At 38.1% G+C, this 22,753-nt stretch overlaps 1 protein-coding gene across 1 annotated transcript in view; it reads left to right on the forward strand.

Annotated features, from left to right (window-relative positions):
- The window catches only part of HIVEP3 (HIVEP zinc finger 3), a 609,889-nt gene that overhangs the window by 446,425 nt on the left and 140,711 nt on the right, over window positions 1-22,753 (forward strand). The window contains exon 5 of the mRNA XM_053707095.1: window positions 9,237-9,370. Coding sequence (XP_053563070.1) covers window positions 9,237-9,370 — 134 coding nt within the window. The remainder of the gene's footprint in view (window positions 1-9,236; window positions 9,371-22,753) is intronic.

The following is a 22,753-nucleotide window of genomic DNA, read 5'->3' on the forward strand; positions in this document are numbered from 1 at the left end:
CCCCCTCTCTCCCCCCTCTCTCTCTCTCTCTCATTCTCTCTCCTTTCTCTCTCTCCTCTCTGTCCCCCCTCTCTCTCCTTTCTCTCTCCCCTCTCTCTCATCTCTCTCTCTATCTCCCCCCTCTCTCTCTCACTCCCTCTCTCCCTCCCCTCTCTCTCTCTCCCCCCTCCCCTCTCTCTATCCCCCTCCCCTCTCTCTATCCCCCTCCCCTCTCTCCCTCCCCTCTCTCTCTCACTCCCCCTCCCCTCTCTCACTCCCCCTCCCCTCTCTCTTTCTCTCTCTCTCTCTCTCTCTCTCACTCCCCCTCCCCTCTCTCTCTCCCTCCCCCTCTCTCTCTCCCTCCCCCCTCTCTCTCTCCCTCCCCCCTCTCTCTCTCTCTCTCTTCCTCCCCCCCTCTCTCTCTCTCTCTTCCTCCCCTCTCTCTCTCTCCTCCCCTGTCTCTCTCTCTCCCCCCTCCCCTCTCTTTCTCTTCCCCCCCTCTCTTTTGATCTCTCTGTCCCCTTTCTATTGCTCTCCCCCTCTCTTTTGCTGTCTCTCCCCCCTCTCTTTTGCTCCCTCTCTTGTGCTCCCTTTATCTCCCCTCTTGATCTCTCTCTCCCCTCTTGATCTCTCTCTCTCTCACCTTTCTTATCTTTTCCCTACCCCCTCTCTCCCCTCTTTTGAGCTGTTTTGAGCTCTCACTGCACTGCCTTTCACGGGCCGCCTATCCCCACCCCTTCGCGCTTGGCCACGCCCCCTCGCAGCCCTCACGCTCGGCCACGCCCCCCGGCCACGCTCGGTCACGCACACTTCTGCTCGCACTGCAGAGCAGAGACTTAGGGACTCTCAAAGGCCAGGTGTGTTTGTCCTTGTGCTGTGCTGTCTACTGTGCATGACAGCTTCGGACAAACACACTTGGCCTTTTATTATATAGGATATATATATATATATATAATGCTCTGAAATTAATGCTATAAATATATATAAAATATCAATATAAAAAATGTTTTTAATTATGTTACAGCTCTTTTATATGCACGATAACAATTTTTTACAGCTTGCTGTACTGGCCCTTTAAGAAAGCAAACAAATGGAAAACTACCTTTGTGTGCATTACTCAGTATTACAGTGCAGATAAAAACTTGTGCAGTCTTTTATTTTCCTGTGTTGCCATTGGAATAACTTCCTCAATAGTGATCCTTATTGTAAAACAGTAAAAAATCGGCACAAAACTAGGGCTACCTGTCTATGTATTTAATATGTGAAAACAAAAATCCACAACCGCAACATTTAGAGATGGCATGTACCAATCGTGTTCTGTAAATGTTTCATTCTAAATTGCACTAGCAATGTTGTGATTGTCAGTTTCAGTAAAGTAATTTTCATAAACAGGAGTTCAAATGTAATTGCCTTCCTTCTTTGGCACTATGAAAAGAATTGAATAGAACCCAAGGCCTTGTTCTGCTTTTGGTACAATCGCACCCATGCATTCCAGATCCTTGACACATAGAAGAATGGGCAGATGCCTTTACTGCATTCTTGGAAATATGAGACAGAAGGAACCTTCCTCAAGGGGGTCTTACTCAAAAACCTATTCTGTAACCCTCAGAAATTATACTTAAGATCCAGGGATCTCGAATAGATTTGGACCAGGCCTGCTAAAATCAGAGTCTGACTTTTTAATCAGAGGTTGAAGTTGTATATTTCAGTTTAATTTCCAGTTTAGGACCCCACTAACAAGTTATTGAATATAAAAAACGTATTCAGGAACTGTTCTATAAAAACTTGTTTACAGCTGTGGGCTTTTAGCAATCAAATCCATTTTGGATTGTAATCACTCAAAAAACAGGCTTCCCATATCGTCTGAAACCGAAACCTCATTATTGGAAGCCGATATTAGAATGATCGGAATCGACCCCAATATTGTAATGTATGCCTCTCGTCTTTACACCCAGAATCCTCGATAGCTAGATAAACTGCTCTCAAATTATCTGATATATCTTGCAGTACTGATGAGTCTTATTACATAATCTCACCAGGCCATTGAGCTTTAGAGAATTTTCATATACACTATATGGCCAATTGTATGTGGGCACATTCTCATTACAACTATATGAGCTTGTTGGACATCCCATTCCAAAAGGCTTTCCAGAAGATTTTGGAGTGTGTCTTTGGTAATTTGTGCCCATTCAGCCAAAAGAGCATTTGTGATGTCAGGCACTGATGTTGGACGGAAGGTCTGGCTTGCAATTTGCATTCCAATTTATCCCAAAGGTGTTCATTGGGCTTGGGTTGAGCTCTTTGGAGGCCACTCGAGTTCCTCCACACTAAACTTATCAAATGATATCTTCATGGACCTCACTTTGTGCACAGGGGCAGTCAGGAAAGGGCCTTCCCCAAACTGTTGCCACACAGGGAAGCCCTCAATTGTCTATAATTTATTTGTATCCTGTAGCATTAAGATGACTCTTTACTCAAACTACGGAGCATAGCCCAAAACCTTAAAAAAAAAATCACAAAACATTAAGCTGTCTCCACCAGACTTTAGAGTGAGCACAATGCTTACTGGTAGGTAGCGTTCTTAAATCCACCACATCCAGATTCTTCCAAGATTAGCAGATTGTGTATCATAACTCAACACTCTAGTGATCACATTTCCACTATTCCAAAGTCAAGTGATGACGTACTTCATACCACTCCAGTTAACGCTTTGGACATGTTGATGTGAGGCTTGTATACAGCTGCTTGGCCATGGAAACCCATTTCATGAAGCTCCCGACTTACAGTTCTTGTGATGATTGTGGTGGTAATTAATATCAGAATATCAAAACATAAAGGGTTGTCCACTTTTTAAAATTATTTTATTGGAAGACAAATAATATAGGTATGAAAAATTAACAATTACCTACATGCTACCAAAGTATAAAACATACCTCAAGAAAATACAAAAAGCTACAACATCCAGTCCAAATTATACAGGGCAACTTTATCTTAAATAAACCCAGATTAAGCAATAATAATTTAACATAGTGAACCAGATAATCTACATTAGTGCTCATAACTTTACATACCCTGGCAGAATTTGTGATTTCTTGGCCATTTTTCAGAGAATATAAAGAACACAAAACTTTTCTTTCACTCATGGTTAGTGTTTGGCTGAAGCAATTTATTATCAATCAACTGTGTTTACTCTTTTTAAATCATAATGACAACAGAAACTACTCAAATGACCCTGATCAAAAGTTTACATACCCCAGTTCTTTATACTGTGTATTATCCCCTTTAACATCAATGACAGCTTGAAGTCTTTTGGGGTATTTGTGGATGAGGCTCTTTTATCTTCTCAGATGGTAACGCTGCCCATTCTTCCTGGCAAAAAGCCTCCAGTTCCTGTAAATTCTTGGGCTGTTTAGCATGAACTGCACATTTAAGATCTAGTCAGAGTGGCTCAATGATATTGAGGTCAGGAGACTGAGATGGCCACTCCAGAACCTTCACTTTATTCTGCTGTATCCAATGACAGGTCGACTTGGCCTTGTGTTTAGGGACATTGTCATGTTGGAATGTCCAAGTACGTCCCATGCGCAGCTTCCGGGCTGATGAATGCAATTTTCTTGCCATCAATTCTGACCAAATGTCCTGTGCCTTTGTAGCTCACACATCCTCAAAACATCAGTGATCCACCTCCATGTTTCACAGTAGGAATGGTGTACCTTTCATCATAAGTCTTGTTGACTCCTCTCCAAATGTAGCGTTGATGGTTGTGGCCAAAAAGCTCAGTTTTGGTCTCATCACTCCAAATGACTTTGTGCCTGAAGGTTTCAGGCTTGTCTCTGTGCTGTTTGGCGTATTGTAAGCGGGATACTTTGTGGCATTTGCATAGTAATGGCTTTCTTCTGGCGACTCAGCCATGCAGCCCATCTTTCTTCAAGTGCCTCCTTATTGTGCATCTTGAAACAGCCACACCACATGTTTTCAGAGAGTCCTGTATTTTGCCTGAAGTTATTTGTGGCTTTTTCTTTGCATCCTGAACAATTTTCCTGGCCGTTCTGCCTGAAATTTTAGTTGGTCTACCTGACCGTGGTTTGGTTTCAACAGAACCCCTCATTTTCCACTTCTTGATTAGAGTTTGAACACTGCTGATTGGCATTCTCAATTCCTTTGATATCTTTTTATATCCCTTTCCTGTTTTTATACAGTTCAACTACCTTTTCCCGCAGATCCTTTGACAATTCTTTGCTTTCCCCATGACCAACAAAATCCAGAAACGTCAGTGCAGCACTGGATGAAAGATGCAAGGGTCTGTCAGGAGTCCAGAAACTCATTGACCTTTTATACACACACACTAATTATAAGCAAACAGATCACAGATGAGGATGGTTACCTTTAATAGCCATTCAAACCCCTTTGTGTCCACTTGTGTGCATGTTATCAGGCCAAAATCACCAGGGTATGTAAACTTTTGATCAGGGTCATTTGGGTAGTTTCTGTTGTCATCGTGATTTAAAAAGAGTAAACAAATTTGATTGGTAATAAATGGCTTCAGCCAAACACGAACCATGAGTGAAAGAAAAGTTTTTGTGCTATCATTTATATTCTCTGAAAAATGGCCAAGAAATCATACATTCTGCCAGGTTATGTAAATTTATGAGCACAACTGTATCTCAAGAAGAATGCAAAGTAATGCTAATATATTCAGCCAGTTCAGTCCTCCAGTGTGCTCTCTCTCATCAGTTGCTTCCAGGAGGTGAGGAAGATAATAAAAAAGTGAGTAAGTAACTGTTGACTCCCATTGTATACTTAAAGGGACAGTCTACCATATAATTGTTATTGTTTTAAAAGATAGATAATCCCTTTATTACCCAGTTTTGCATAACCAACACAGTTATATTAATATACTTTTTACCTCTGTGATTACCTTGTATCTAGGAACCTTCTTCCAGCCCCCTGATCACATGACTGTGACTGTTTATTATCTATTGTCTTAAATTTAGCATTGTAATGTGCTAAATCTTAAATAACTCCCTGTGCCTGAACACAGTGTTATCTATATCAGTGTTTTTCAACCAGTGTGCCATGGCACACTAGTGTGCCGTGAGAGATCCTCAGGTGTGCCACGGCAGACTGACAACAGTGTGACATATTTTTTAATAGTTGCTTGTTTTTTACTCCCAGTGCAAAGGTAGTTTGTAGGAGGCATGGCATAACAGCACAATACATACAGTATGTGTGTGTTTTGTGTGTATGTGTATATATATATGCTGTATTAGGCTACAATGTGTGATTTTTTTTTAAATTTTGGGATGGTGGTGTGCCACAGGATTTTTTAATGTAAAAAAGTGTGCCACGGCAAAAAAAAGGTTAAAAATCACTGATCTATATGACCCACGTGTACTTTCTGTCTCTTTGTGTTGAAAAGAGATTTAAAAAGCAGGTGATAAGAGGCAGCCCTCAAAGGCTTAGAAATTAGCATATGAGCCTACCTATGTTTAGTTTAAACTAAGAATACCAAGAGAAAAAAAGCAAATTTGATGATAAAAGTAAATTGGAAAGTTGATTAAAATTAAAAGTCCTATCTGAATAATGAAAGTTTAATTTATACTAGACCGTCCCTTTAATTTACTCAAAGGCTACATGGGAGTGTCCTTAGACAAAGACCAGGCCAAAGCCTAGATGTTTGTAAAATCACAGTATAATTTTTGAATTAACTACTTGAAAATTCTAGTGATAAATTCTCTGGTTTTATGACACCACAATGATGTTGCTTCCAGAGAAAGTTGTGAACTCTGTAGTGAGTGATGCAACAGATGATAGGCAATGTGTAAGATCTATGCGCTTCAGCACTCGAAGGCCCCGATCTTTGCGTTTGCATGTTCTGACCCTTTGTGGCTCCTGGCCGCCTCCATGATAGCAGCGTTTTTCTTTATGCTAATATGCTGCAGAGGTGCAGCCATCCAGAACACGACATGTAGCATTATTTATTTGCTAATGTTCAATATGATCTAGCACATACTCAGTATCTTCTTTCAAATTAAATTAACTTATCAAATTAAAATGTTTTGTCAACCTGCACCCCACAGCATATTAGCATAAAAAAACTCTGCAGGCATAGGGGGGCTTCATTTTTAGATATCATTGAGCACTTATGATTGTAAGTTTAAAAAGCCAGCAGTTTGTTCCTTAAATTCATTGGATCTGTGGAATACATTTTTATATTTACTGTCCCTTTAAGTTTAGATGAACTATTTTTTAAGGTCCAATAATTTATAAAAATGTTAAAAAAAAAGAGGACGGCTTTGTTGTACAATATATTACTATATAATACGTGACTATAAAATTCCAGGCCTGACTGATATGCTATGTTTGCTTACATGCAAAGCCCAAGTCTGATTAGATTTATTCAAAAGGTTTTCATCACATCTGTAAAAGAGATGTGCTGCATTAAGGTCTGCACAGTAAAATGCAATTTTTGTAAAGTATTAAAGTTAGAAGTGGTTCCTCAAAACTATCATACTGACTGAGCCAATATCACAATATGGTATATATATATATATATATATATATATATATATATATATATATATATATATATATATTTATATATACTATAATAATATTGTGTAGACCATAAAGTCACTAAGGGTGTAAATTACTGTGAATGATAGATGAGTGCCAAGCAGGACATCTGTTTTTGTAGTGTATACAATATTGTGACTTTTTTATTGTGTGTTTACAATTTTAATAAATATATTGTAAAGGAGATTGCAGAGAAATTACGCAAAATCTTTGGGGGGCTTTTTTGAGCGTTATGTTGCAAAGTAGGTGTCTCACCTTCACACCCAGAATCCCGAATAGGTAAATAAACAGCTCTCAATTTAAAATTTGCCTTCATAAAATGATTTGAGGGGCCTCGCAGTACTGACTAGACTTCGTAGATAATCTTGTCAAAACAGTGAGCTTTAGATGATCGGGCCCAGTGTGAGCAACTCTGCTCTATAATTAGTCTGTTATACAGTATTACACTATTGTGGGCCAGATTAGGAGTGGAACACAAATGTTTGCAAGCAAACAATATCGTATTTTTGTGATACTTTGCATGCAGGTTAAATTGCGCTGGTATTACAAGTTGAAAGTAAACGTGATCGCTTGAATGCAATTCAAGTTAACGCTTGTCGGGTTAGTTCGTCTTCAGAGCTGTGGTTAAACTGTTTCCCTAAACAAAAACGTCTGACATGACACATCAAAAATACATTATAAAGTACCGTTACACTCATAATAACATCATCTAATAAAAATTATTGAAAAAAATATTGCATAAAAAAAGTTATAAGTTCTCAAAAATATGAGGTCTCAGGTGTTAGAAAAAAAAAGGCAGGTAAAGGGCTTTAACATTGAGATACATACATATATACATGTCTAAAGTTGGATATGTATGTGTATATATATATATATTGATATATGTCTATTTATGTATACATATGCATTTATATGTGTATATATGTATTTACAGACATATATACATATATAAACACATAAATACATATGTATATAATTTACAGTTAAGTAAATTAAAACATGTAAAATCATATTTATGCAATATTCATTTTTAATAAAGTGTTATATTGTGTATTTACTGTAAATATTTTACATTCCAATGTTCTGCACATAGCAGAATATCTTGAACAAAAATACTGTCATATACAGGTGGCCCTCGGTTTGCTCCGGTTCAATTTGCGCAGTTTCAGAATAACGCCCTTTTTTCAGTCATGTGACTGCTATTGAAAAGCACTGAGAAGCCGAGTGCATTGATTAAAATAAGGACAGACCAGTAGGTGGAGCTGTCCGCTTGTGTTACAGCAAAGATATGCAAGCTTAACAGGTTTGAAATGAATCAGTATACACAGACCAGACCTATCGAGCTGTCAAAGGAATAAGATCTAGCAGCCTTGAAAGAAACATTACATCTTCCTGCCCAGCTGCTTGAAGGTCAGGGTGCCTAAAAAATCAGTCCAGCTTGGAATGCATAGAATATCTGCAGACCGGATATTAGCTAACAGTGTATTCTACTGTTTCAATGCAGAGACCTTAACTGCTTTGTTTGCAGAAAAATTTAAGTAGAAAAATGTTTTTGTTCATTAAACTTAGTTTGATGATATATTCTGTGTTTGTGTGAATATTTGATACTGTTTATAATAGTGTTTAGCATTTATAGTCTTCATTTCAAAGCTTTAAAAATAATGTATTATAGGTTACTTAGGTTCCAGGCCCCTCTCAAAATTGACATAACTCCCTCACTTCCCATTGACTTACATTATAAACTGGGTTGCAATTTACAACGGTTTCGATTTACAACCATTCCTTCTGGAACCTAACCCCGGCGTAAACTGAGGGCTACCTGTATATATATATATATATATATATATATATATATAAATATGTATTTATGAATAAATATACTGTTCTATGTGATTGGTATGTGAAATATTCATCTCTTCATGTAGGGTTAGGGTCCTTGAGAACATGAGTTCGGATTAGCTCTATTGACTTCTTTGGGGAATACATAATCGCACGTGCAATATTCTAATTGTACTAGAAGGAAGCTGTTTGCGGGCGTCGAGTTTGCTCGATAACTTTACTTTCGTAATACGAGCACAACCCGAGTGCGCAAAAAGTTTACTTCTAAGTTAAAGGGTAACAGTTTCAGGAGAATTGTGAGGAAGCTTTTTTTTTTACAGAAAGGGTGGTAGATTCAGGGTGGTAAACACTGGGAATTAACAAATGCCTGGGACATGCATTAGTCTATTCTAAGAAAACATTAACATGTAATATGGGTAGACTTGATGGGCCTTTTGGTTCTTATCTACCATCAAATTCTTGTTTCTATAGCTTTTCCTTTGGTCTCCTGACTTTCCTTTAATCTCTTTCCTTTTACTAGTTTTTTTTAAGGTATACACTTTTGCAAATGTCAGAAGTCAGCTTTTATAGCTAGAACTCCTTGAACAGTTCTTGTATTTAATGGTTTCAAAGATTCACTACACGATTTTCCTGTAACTTAGAAGTAGTCATAACTGTAAACTTTTGATCCAGTTGATTCAGATATGGACAATAACAACCTAAATGTACAGACTCTTTATCAAGGGGAGCTGTGTTAATGGTTATTTGTGTTGTAAATTTATACAAATAAGAAGTACAATGCCTGTTTTCTCAGTAATTATTGTTTTCCCTTCCTCCTGCCTCTTTGATTTATCTTAACATAGGCTCATCTGCCCCCTCAAGTGCAAAATCAGACAGCAAGCATAGAGAAGGAAGAAGAAAATAAAGTAAGGACAGAAGAGGAAGTGCCAGCTGTCAGGAAAAGTGAGCCATCTCGTATACGGATCTTTGAGGGAGGGTGAGTACCAAAAGTAGACTGAACTCAGTGTGAGATTTCTCCAGTGGGTATTGTTAACTTGTATGTATTTGCTGTTTAAAAGATGAAACATCTAGTTTACAAACTGAGAGTACTTTGGATCTTAATGTTGTTTAATTTAAAAATATACAATAAAAAAATAACTAAAATATGGAAGGTTCATAAGATTCTAAAGCTGATAAAGTAATCCCTTACTGCAATAGCTTTAGAATATTTAATGCCGCATGTCCTTTCTTAAAGGGACATTAAACACTTTGAGATGGTAATATAAAATGATACATTGTATATATAAAACAACTCTGCAATATATTTTCATTATTTATTTTGTCCTCTTTGCCTGTAATTCCATTCTGAAATTGTGAGCTTTTCAGTTCCTGTTAGAAATGGAAGTGCAGAACTCTGTTAAATCCAGCACAACCATTGGCTGCACACTCTAGTGACCTATTTATAACTGAACCTAATTGGCCACAGCAGAGAAGGTAACACAAATTACAACATGGCAGCTCCCAGTGTTTTTATAGACACTAAAACTTTACACTTATTTTGTCACTTTTTAAACAACTAATGAAACTTTAAAAAATACATCTACATGTTAGTCATGGACTGATCTTTTCTTTGAATGCATCATTCTATCTAGCATGTATTTAGTGTTTAATGTTCCTTTAAGTACTGTCCAAATACTTTTATATTGGAGTGTAAATGAAAAACTGCTCTGTGCTCAAGGGAAGTCTGTTTTAGAACACATGCGCACATGAGACATAAAACCTAGTGGTTCTTTCTAATGGTAGTGAGAGTCCACGATTCTTACTTTTGGGAATTACATCACCTGACCACCAGGAGGAGACAGACACCCTACAAACCGCCGTCAGAAGTTTTTGGCAAGCTCTGCGGGCTCCATCCTCTTCCGGTCCTGCCGTCTCTGAGAAGTTTTGCGTGTGTTTCATGACTCTCTCCATCACATCATGAGTCCTTGTACAGGAAGGGGGGTAAGGCACTTACACAGGAGCAGTTGGTTGATGCATTTATATATGGATACAGATAACAATGGTTTTTGTTTTAGCACTTCTGTAAGTACAGTAATTTTTGGGGGCTCCTTTCATTGCTCTCATAGAGGGCTGGTTTCCCTTAAGTGTATTCACTTTTCTGGTGGGGAATGGAATCTGGGACTGAAGCCAAAGTGGGTAAATCCTCCAGCATCAGCTTTTCATTTCATAAATGTTTATTGTGTAAGTTGGTTACAGTTTGTCCCCCAGCACAACTTTGGGGCTCCTGTTTATCTTCATTTCTACAAAGTCATTCCCAAGAGCCAGGTCCATCTCCTAAGGGGTCTTGCCGCCGGTATATATTACTTAGCGTTGTGTTACAGAGTTTGCATCACAGTTTAAAGCTCAGCTACAATCAGTAGTGGACAGGGGCTGTTCGGCTCTGCCACCTGTTAGTAAGCGCAAATGCAAACTCAAGCATATTTTCTTCAGTTTCTCCTCTAAGGGGCAGTACTATTGTTAGCACAGAGGTTATAAGGTAATCTCAGGAATCTGATTTAGACGAAATCCTATTCGGACTCTGATGGAGAAGTTTCCTCTGACTCCGCCTCGGTGGAGTCGAGACAAGGAACCTGAGGAGGTTAATTTTCAGTTTAAAATGGATCATTTAAAATCCCTCCTTAAGGAGGTTTTAAAGGGACAGTCTAGTCCAAAAAAACCCTTTCATGATTCAGATAGGGCATGTAATTTTAAACAATTTTCCAATTACTTTATCACCAATTTTTCTTTGTTCTCTTGGTATTCTTAGTTGAAAGCTTAACTTAGGAGGTTCATATGCTAATTTCTTAGACCTCGAAGGCCGCCTCTTAAGAATGCATTTTTAACAGGTTTTTCACCACTAGAGGGTGTTAGTTCATGTTTTTCATATAGATAACACTGTGCTCTTGCACGTGAAGTTACCTGGGAGCCATCACTGATTGGCTAAACTACAAGTCTGTCAAAAGAACAAATAAAGTGGGCAGTCTGCAGAAGCTTAGATACAAGATAATCACAGAGGTAAAAAATATATAAATATAACTGTGTTGGTTATGCAAAACTAGGGAAGGGGTAAACAAGGGATTATCTATCTTTTAAAACAATAACAATTCTGGTGTAGACTGTCCCTTTAAGAACCCTGGAGGTACAACACAAACCAGTGGAAGTCAAGGCCGTGCGCATAATTTAGACATTATTTTCAGAGCTAAATCTAAAACTCCTGGGGGCTCCATCCGATAAAAATGGTCGCTCCGCAAAAGCTGGCGACGCCAATATTTGCGCGGGTTTGGTATCCTATATACGGCGTAACCTAGAAGTTACGCGAATATATTTCTGCCGTTGCCCGTAAATTTTTGGGCCATAGGCAGGTATACCAAAACCAGCGCAGTTTGGTATCCAATATACAGCGTACGGACTTACGTGGCGAAAATGGAGAAATCTTACTCCATTTTCACCTCGGCCACAAAAAGCATCCATAAGAAGCCTTACGCTGACTATTGGAGCCCCGTAACTCCCTAAACTAGCTGCTAAATAAACCTAACACCTAATGCATAGCGCAATGTCTATCTAGCTGTCAACCGCAATCTGCTAAATAAAAACCTATCACCTAACGCATGTGCAATGTCTATCTACCGTGTCGACCCGCGGTCCCCCCCGCCGCAATCCCTAATAAAGTATTTAACCCCAAAACCGCCGCCATCTACATAAACTAAACCCCCTACTGTGAGCCCCTAAAACCGCCACCATCTAACTGATCTATCCCCTAATGTGAGCCCCTAAAAACCGCCACCATCTACCTGATCTATCCCCTAATCTGACCCCTTACACCGCCGCCAGCTATATTAATATTATTAACCCCTAATCTAATATCCATAAAGTAATAAGCTCTATTACCAGCCCTTAAAAGGCCTTTTGCTGGGCTTTGCCCCAAAGTTAACAGCTCTTTTTGCCCTATACACCTGCCCTCCCTACACCGCCGCCACTATATTAATGGTATTAAACCCCTAATGTAAGCCCCTTACACCGCCGCCATCTATATTACGAATTATTAACCCCTAATTTAATCTACCTACCCCCGCCGCCAGCTATATTATCTATATTAACCCTAAGTATATTATAGTTAATATTGTTATTACATTATATATATTAACTATATTAACCCTAATTATATTGGGTTAAATATAGTTAATATAGTTACTATAGTATTTATATTAACTATATTAACTCTATCTAACCCTAACAACCCCTAACTAAATCTTATTAAATAAATCTAATTTATATTATAATCTAAAATATTCCTATTTAAATCTAAATACTTACCTATAAAATTAAACCTTAAGATAGCTACAATATAATTAATAATTACATTGTTGCTATGTTAGGGTTTATATTTATTTTACAGTAGAATGTTAATTATTTTAACTAGGTATAATAGCTATTAAATAGTTATTAACTATTTAATAGCTACCTATTTAAAATAATTACCCAATTACCTGTAAAATAAATCCTAACCTAAGTTACAAATACACCTACACTATCAATAAATTAAATAAACTACAAATGCTATCTAAAAAATACAATTAAATAAACTAAACAAAATTACAAAAAAAAAAACACTAAATTACAAAAAATAAAAAAAAATTACAATATTTTTAAGCTAATTACACCTATTCTAATCCCCCTAATAAAATAATAAAGCCCCCCAAAATAAAAAATTCCCTACCCTATTCTAAATTAAAAAAAGTTCAAAGCTCTTTTACCTTACCAGCCCTTAAAAGGGCCTTTTGTGGGGGCATGCCCCAAAGGAAAACTGCTCTTTTGCCTGAAAAAAAAAACACAATACCACCCCCCAACATACAACAAACCCACCACCCCATACCCCTAATCTAACCCAAACCCCCCCTTAAATAAACCTAACACTACCCCCCTGAAGATCTCCTACCTTGTCTTCACCACACCGGGCCGAACTCCTCATCCAATCCGGGGCGATGTATTTATCCAAGCGGCCAGCAAAGTCATCTTCCATCAAGCGGCATCTTCAAATCTTCATTCGTCGCTCCTCCGACGCGAGCATCCATCCCGGCCGACGACTGAACGACGAATGAGGTACCTTAAATGACGTCATCCAAGATGGCGTCCGATCGAATTCCAATTGGCTGATAGGATCTATCAGCCAATCGGAATTAAGGTAGAAAAATCTGATTGTCTGATTGAATCAGCCAATCAGATTCAAGTTCAATCCGATTGGCTGAACCAATCAGCGCCCCCTGATTTTTTCCCCGTCCCTTCTTTGGTATCTGAGATTATATCAAAGGAGTTGGTTAACCCTGGCATTCCTTTTCCCTCCTCTCTCCTTATTTTATGAGACTGTTTTCGGTTCCAGATTAGAGTCCTGGAATTATGGGGTTCTGGGCCCAAGGTAGACGGTGCTATTTCTACGCTAGCCAAGAGAACTATCATTCTTTAGAGGACAGTACCTCCTTTAAGGAACCAATGGATAGCAAATTGGAGGGCTACCTGAGAAGGGCCTTTCTGCAAGGAGGTCTGCTTTTTCATCCGGCTGTCAGTAATAATAATAAAGTGAAATTATTGTTCCTTCTCTTTTGCCCTAATCCAAAGTCTTCAAAGGAAAGACTTTTAAATAATTTGGATGTTGTGTTGGGCCTTGAAGTTTTACTTACAGGCGAATAAGAATTTCACCAGTCCTCTAGCTTATTTCTTCTTTATTCAGGTAAAAGGAAAGGTCAAAAGGCAACTTCTGGCTCTTTATCTTTTTGCTTGAGAAGTTTAATTTGTGCTTAGCTTACTTGGAGGAGGGGCCAGCAACCGCCTAGCCGAATTACTGCTCATTTCCACTCATTCATTTTCAACCTCCCTGGGCTTTTTAGAATGAGGCTTCTGTATAACAGAGCTGCAGGGCTGCTTGCTTGGTCATCCTTGCATACTTTCACCAAATTTAATAATTTTAAAATTTTTGCCTCACCTGAGGTAGCCTTTGGCAGGAAGGTTCTTCAGGCAGTGGTTTCATGATAAATGAGGGTCTGAGCCTTTTTTTCCTTTTCTGATCCCAGCCTTATTCTCGTGATTTCACAGCTTTGGTATTGATTGCCAAAAGTAAGGATTGTGGACTCTTACTAACACTAGAAAGAAAACATAATTTATTCTTTTTTGATAAATTCATTTTTTCTTGGTAGTGAGTCTACAAGCACGTCCATAATGATTTTTTTTTGCTAGTGACGGCCAGTCCCATTTCGCATCTCTGTACCCTACTTTCTCTCTTGCTTCTTCCTATCCTCGGCTATAAAAAATTTAGTGGGGAGGGAAGGGGAAGTAGGAGGAATATTAAGACTCTGGTGTAAGGGTGTCTTTGCCTCCTACTGGTGGGCCAGGTGATGTAATTCCCAAAAGTAAGGATCGGGGACTCTCACTACCAAGAAAGAGATTAATTTATCAGGTAAGAATACATTGTTTTTTCTTTCATGAATCAGATAGAAAAATTTTGGGTTTCATGTCCCTTTAAGAAAATATTTAAAAATGAAGATCTACTATCAAAAAAGTTTTTGGTTTCCAAAATACTGCTTTTCATCTAGACCAGTGATGTTAATTAATGAAATGCCTGCAATCAAGTCCTTATATAAATATGTATACAGTATGTTGATGCTATTGTGGTGCAGCTCTTAAGTGCTTATGCTATGTCCAGGAAGGGGATTATAAGCGTGTTGTGCTTTTGTTATATAAATGTGTAGTCCAAGGATTCAAACCTTAAAGGGACATAAAGCAAGTTGGGGATTTAGACAAAATATGTACATTAAATACTTTAGCTGCAAATATATACTGCAGTGCCTTGCCATTAACCCTATCTTTTTAGTTTCAAAATTGTAAAGCTCTATCTCCCCCCACACATTTCCTTCTAAGGCTGTATCTATATCTATTGTTGCTTTGGGGGTGCATGCAAAAGTGCATAGGGATTATCTGCTGAAGCTGTGAACACAAATACAATTCCTGTATCTAAACACTGATAGGGTGGGAGTTACCAAGGGTAAATTAGTCTGCTCCAGAAGTGTGGCTTTGTAACTAATTTGCTTATTTTTTAAAAATTTTTTTAAAATACTTGCCAGCAATTTTTAAACTATTTTTTATCAATCTATTTTTTACTTAATTAGCCCTTTTAGGATGTGCACAGATCTCAACCTGTTTTTATGGCACTTTAAGTATAAGTAAGTACTCACTATTTGTTGTGGTCCTATTGTGGTTTCTGTTACAACACTCTGTTGCCGAACTCACAGTGGGAGTTTTGCCGCGTCCACAGCTTCATTCAACTCTTGTGCCTCACTTCCGGATTCACCACCCCTGTTCAATAGCGCACACCTGCATCATAAGTTGCCGAGCAGGTACTGCTCTGTTTGTGGAATCCAAACCACAAGGAAATGGTTATAGCAAAAACAATTGAAGAGTATTATCCAGCTCAGTGCAAGGGTCCTCTTTATTTGTATGATAAAATACAGCAACCACAAAGCTTTTATGCATTTCATGTCCACAGGTGCCTGCGGTTTGTAGAAACGCGTAAGAGCTTTGTGTTGCTGTACTTTCTCACACAAATAAAGAGACTTGCACTGAGCTTGAATAACTGCTCCTTGAGTTGTTTTTGTCTAGACCCATGATGGCCAACTTCCTAACACATAGGACCTCAGAACAGTATTTTAAACATAAGATGCAAATTGGGATAACAGAATTAATTTGCTCCTGTCTTGAATCGTGAAAGAAAAAATTGTATTTGATGATTTAAAGAACATCACATATCATTATTAGTTTTTTGGAACACACCATTATATTTCACAAAGTTACATAGTGGGTAAAACAAATAAAAAACAAGACATGGTTGTACAAACTAAGGTAAATATAATGATCTGAGGAGCCCTGCTCTGAAGAGCATACAGGCTAATTGGTATTTGACAGAGATAAACAGATTAAGTGGTTCATTTGAAGGGTTTAGTGATAGAAGGGAAGAATCTCTCAAGGATATCTTAAGAGGACATTAAACACCTCTTCCTGGGTGTGTAAGATTTGTTGCTTGTGCTGCACTCCCTAGAGCTGGGATTGGGGAACCTTGGCCCTCCCAAATGTTTTCAGAACTACATTTCCCATGATGCTCAACTGGACTTTAGAGTGCCGATTCATCATGGATAATGTAGTTCTGAAACTTCAGCAGTGTCAAGGTTCCCCATCCCTGCCCTAGAGAGTTCAAAAAGCAACATCTGTAACCTATAAATGCTGCACATCCGATAGCTGGTTACTAGGTTTTTGCTTTTTGGCCCCTCTAGGGAGTGTGAATAAAGCACAATTGTTATACAAAAGAAGTGTTTAATGTCCTTTTAACCCTTTGTATGCTAATGAGCCGTCTGAGCACTCTCCCACCTTGATGTGAGAACTGGGGGCTTCCTTACTGCTGCTACCCCCGGTCGATCGTGCCTGTAAGTGACAGGCATCGCCGGGGCTTCACGGTATGTGCGGTGACGTCACGCACAATTACGTGATGACGTCACTGCGCAACTTTTTTATACTTAACAATGTTAAGTATAGGAGTGAGGGGGTCATGCTGGTTTGAAGCCTGTATCTCAGCATCTAAGCAGCTACAGACCCCCAAGACCCACTGTTGGAAAGGTAACCGCCTAACCTTTACAACAGTGTAAGTCTTGGGGGTCTGTAAAAAAAATAATATTTCAAAAATAAAAAAATCAAAAGAAAATATTAGCACCCAGCTTAAGCAGCCAAAGGGTTAAGTGTGTTCTCCAGGAAAGTCTATTTCTCGTGGAAGTGAGAGACTTTTTGCAGTTAGATGATAAGTGTTAATTGGCATGTTTTTGATTGATGTTTTTTTAGCTTTGAAAGTTTATGGAGAGTCTAGACAAATTGAAGAAGAGAAGACTACAGGATAGGTACTTACAAGGCAAGTCCTATAGTTGAGAGTGAGTGTTGGGGGATCAGGGAGAAAGCAGTTTGGAAGTACTTGGAAACAAGATAAGATGTATAGGGTGCGGTGTTATGGGTTTTTGTAAGTAAGTGATAGAATTTTAAATTTCACCTAAGATCCAAAAGGAAGCCACTGTAGACACTGGTGTTGAGGAGCCATAATCTACCTTTTGGGCACGACCTGATATATTATGCGATATATTTTTTTACTGCAACATTTGGAATCCTACTAATGTGTATTGCTTTCTGTTTCATATATATTTATGATTTATGCTTCTAGTACATGTGGGACATTGTTGTTATATGAAAGTCAGTATAGTAGGTAACATTCTCGTAAATGGAATTAAGAAAATTGATATTAAATGGCAAAAAAATTGGATTGGTACAGGTACGGAACCCTTTATCTAAACTGCATTTGTAATACTTTCTCAGAAAGATAATGCAGTACTGTAATCAGAAAGGTAATAGTTATTGTTTTAAATAAATAAAAATTAGCATTTGCGTTTTAGACCACAGAAACCTAACTAAAGATAAATGCAGAGAAGAATTGTCACTTACTGGTGGGAAAGATAGTAATTTTTACTATTTTATTAAGAGGAAAAAAAAGTCTGGATCTTGGAAAAATTTTGAAATTTTAAAATTGTACCTGTATTAAAGAGTATTATAAAATGTACAGTTTTTTTAGTCCAGGTTTTCCCAGCCTAAGCTCATGGGGCCACAGTGGTTTTTAAAAACAAAACACTGCATGATTTTTCAACTAATTGATACATTTTTCAGTCCTTTGATTTTATAATATCACTATTCTCAATCTGCAAATGGTGTACTTATAGTGCTGTAGATATAAGGTTAGGTGAGGTTCTTTATGTTTTTCTGGATCATTAAATAAGACAGATACCTCACTGCATCATGACGACCCATACATATTGTCTGTCCATTTGCTAACCTTTACTTAAAGATAAATAATGTTCTAATTTTTTGTTTTTATTGAAAAATAAATTCCCATGTGACCCCTTGTGAACATTTTAGAGACACCTCTTCTAGACAGTAATTTCTGGGGGTTTTGAGGGGTGCCAGTTTCTCCCTGTGTTATCATCCAGATTCATTCCAGGTTTGTCAAACATAAGTTACAGGGTCACAGTGCATTCTCGGTGGATTTTATCTGGCGCTATCTGAATAAAGAATGTGTCTAAATAAGAGTGGAGTTTTAGCACTTTCATAAGTGTTCCTGTAGTTCCTACAGATACCAGGTGATAGCTATAACACTGATAAATACTTAATATCATTGACCATATATTGGTTGTTCTAGTGACTCTAAAGACCCATCATTTAAAAGAGAGTGTACTACAATTCAGATAAGAGGTTTCATGTGCTTATGACCATCAACTGAATCATCATGATAATAACCGCCTGTTGTTATGTCCTGGTGCTGGGGAAAGAGCAAACTAAGGTGTCACTGTAGTACTGAAAAAGGCAACTGACACACAAAAAAGCAGCAGAATATTAACAGTTTTATATGAACTTAGTGCAATAACATACAGTAAGCAATGATTAAACTTATAAACTCATTACTTTGGATAAGGTATTAATCGCATGCAATAGCCCTGACAATTCAGTGAAACAAAGGCATATATACACATATAAATACACATATATACACATATAAATACACATATAAACACATATAAATACACACACACACACACACACACACTCAATTACCTGGGGAAAAAAAGAAAAAATCATTTTTAATCAATTGTAATATTTAATAATGTGTTTTACTGTGTATGTACTGTAAATATTTCACAGTCCAATGTTCTTCACACAGGTAAGTGTTCTATGTACTTTTAAATAGATATTCCTATATATATAGTATATGAACTTGTAATATGCATGATAACCCTCCTGCATAAAAACATTTTTTTTATTTATTTTTTTGCGAAAGCGCACCACTTTATAATCCGGCCCTAATTGTTAGATTAATTTGTGCATGGAATCATGACATTTTTTCCAATCCCTTACACCTGTCAACAACTATTTGTTGTGGTGTTGATTTCAGGGCTTATAGATTTTTTAATTAATAAAAACAGCAATTCTAATAAATTGGAGAACTGATAAAAATAGGTGACATTTTATGAAATTCTTTAGCTGAAAATGTTTGCTGCAAGCATCTCCATTTATATATATATTTATTTTACTAAGTAATTTGGTTTGTAATCCCTTTGAAATGTATTTAAAACATTTATTGAAATATGAGGATTGTAGCAGTGTTAATTAAATCATCTGATGAAATGGTTACTGTTATGTGCGTGAACATCTGTGAGTATTGCACATTGTTGTTTTGGGCAACGATTGTATATACCATATTACACTGAGTACCCTATTTTTCATTTCTGTTCTTACTCAGTATTACTCAGTGGACTCTCCTTCTGTATGGGGTTCATCCTAAAGGGGGAAGCAGCCTGATATACTAGAGATCCATGAACCCCTATCCTAAGGATAATATGGACTCTATCTAATTATATGTTATATTTTTATAGTGCGTTTTAATTTTTTGGTGCATCCAGTAGGGGAATAATTTTTTCTTTGCAGAGATGTACCAAGTCCACGGATTCATCCTAACTTGTGGGATATTGTCCTTCCTGACAGGGAAGTAGCAAAGAGAGCACCACATCAAAGCTGTCTATATAGCTCCCCCCTTATCTCCACCCCCCAGTCATTCTCTTGCTGGCTCTAAGCAGGAAGGGTAAAGAGAAGAGGTGTTAAACTGTTAGTTTTTATTTTATCTTCAATCATCTTCTTTGTTTGTTGTCTATGCTGGAAAGCATAGAGGTCAAAGGCTACGGCTACCTCTCTTTACTTTTGGCTGAGAAAGCATCATCCGTTTGGCTTATGAGACTGCGTGACAGCAGCCTCCTGAAAGAATTACAGCTCACTCCACTAGAGCGGTGGCTTCCACATGGGCTTTTAAGAATGATGCTTCTGTTGAACAGATTTGTAAGGCTGCGACTTGGTCTTCACTTCATACATTTTCCAAATTTTACAAATTGATACTTTTGCTTCTTCTGAGGCTATTTTTGGGAGAAAGGTTTTGCAAGCAGTGGTGCCTTCCGTTTAGGTTCCTGTCTTGGTCCCTGCCTTCATCCGTGTCCTAAAGCTTTGGTATTGGTATCCCACAAGTTAGGATGAATCCGGGACTTGGTACATCTTGCAAAAGAAAACAAAATTTATGCTTACCTGATAAATTTCTTTCTTTTGAGATGTACCAAGTCCACGGCCCCGCCCGTACCCATCTGTACCTTATAGTTTCTCCTTTTCTTTCTTGGCCTTCGGTCGAATGACTGGGGGGTGGGGTTAAGGGGGGGAGCTATATAAACAGCTCTGCTGTGGTGCTCTCTTTGCTACTATTCCTGTCAGGAAGGACTATATCCCACAAGTTAGGATGAATCCGTGGACTTCGGTACATCGCAAAAGAAAGAAATTTATCAGGTAAGCATAAATTTTGTTTTTATTCACTATATACAACACTAGGTAGATTAAGGAGCAGCACTACTGGGAACAAGCAGACATAAAGGGCTCAATTTGTCAAGCTCATCTCTCCTCTTTGAGTGCACAGTAGCGCTCATGTGCAGTAGTAAAGAGGAGAAGCCGGGCAGACAGGGGCAAATATGTGCGACCCTGTCCATCACGGGTTGATAAATCAAGCCCAATGAGTGAGCCTATGACAATAGACATTAAAATACATACAAGAATAAAGTCTAGCACTCGCTCACAAAGCTCTCAGCTAAGTTTTAAAAGAAACTGGAAGAGTTAGTTACCGCATTTGGCCAAATGGGACAAGCCCAGGTACCACGTCAAGGTCTTTTCCAAAACCTGGGACCCTAATACAGCCACACAAATGCAGGCTCACACACAGGTGCAAGCTCATATTTAAACAAACTGGGAACTAGTCAGGGTTCACAGACTTCGTTGTGTTTATTGTAATGTTTGTTTAGTAATTTTCCTTAGGGACTTGATCCCAGGCTTGTCTGGGCCAAGACTGCATGTGACTCTAGAAATAGGGCAGCTTTTTGAGAGCGCTATAACACCATAGCTGAGCAGTGTTTTCAGGGTCATGTGATGTGTCTCCGGTCCAGTTTGGGAGTACTGTTCCACTTTCCTTGTTTTGCTTATGACACTAGACATATATGTGCAACCACAAATCACCAGCTAGCTATCAGTAGTGCACTCCTGACCTCACCTAGTAATACTCTTATACAAAGGGGGTGCCTAGAGAACAAAGCAAATTTGACAATACAAGTAAATTAGTGAAGATATTTTAATTTACTGTGCCTTTTAGGATTAACTGGTTAGAAAAATATGTAGATTAATGTAATGTGTTTTTAACCCCTTAAGGACCAGGAATTTCAGACAAAAACTACCCAAAATACCAGAGCCTTTTTAGCAGTTTGCTATTACTCCATTTTAAAAGAAAAAGAGCCTTGATTTTACCTATTAACAATATATTTTATAGACATCCCAAGGTATAGATCTAGGCCCATTTTGATATATTTAATGACACTGTTTCACTGCCAAATGCGATCGTATTAAAAAAAGTAACTTTTTCACAAACTTTGGGGTTCTCACTGAAATTATTTACATACCGCTTGTGCAGTCATAACTCAAATCCTCTTTGTTCAGAATAGCAGACATAAATGGTTTTGTCATAGCCTTTTGATAATTAGAAGGCAGCTAATTGCAGCTGTGCAACACACTTCTGAAATTCTTGGCAGTGAAGGGGATAATCAGGTTAAAGGGACAGTCTAGACAAAATTAAACTTTCTCCAACATAGGTGTGTCCGGTCCACGGCGTCATCCTTACTTGTGGGATATTCTCTTCCCCAACAGGAAATTGCAAAGAGCCCAGCAAAGCTGGTCACATGATCCCTCCTAGGCTCCGCCTACCCCAGTCATTCTCTTTGCCGTTGTACAGGCAACATCTCCACGGAGATGGCTTAGAGTTTTTTAGTGTTTAACTGTAGTTTTTATTATTCAAATCAAGAGTTTGTTTATTTTAAAAATAGTGCTGGTATGACTATTTACTCTGAAACAGAAAAGAGATAAGATTTCTGTTTGTAAGAGGGAAAAATGATTTTAGCAACCGTTACTAAAATCCCTGGCTGTTTCCACACAGGGACTGTTGAGAGGAATTAACTTCAGTTGGGGGAACAGTGACATCTTTTGCTGCTTTGAGGTATGACACATTCTAACAAGACGATGTAATGCTGGAAAGCTGTCATTTTCCCTATGGGATCCGGTAACCATTTTTATTCAGACAGTAAATAAGGGCTTCACAAGGGCTTATTAAGACTGTAGACATTTTCCTGGGGCTAAATCGCTT

Source organism: Bombina bombina, chromosome 3 (assembly GCF_027579735.1).
Source record: "Bombina bombina isolate aBomBom1 chromosome 3, aBomBom1.pri, whole genome shotgun sequence".
NCBI lineage: Eukaryota > Metazoa > Chordata > Amphibia > Anura > Bombinatoridae > Bombina > Bombina bombina.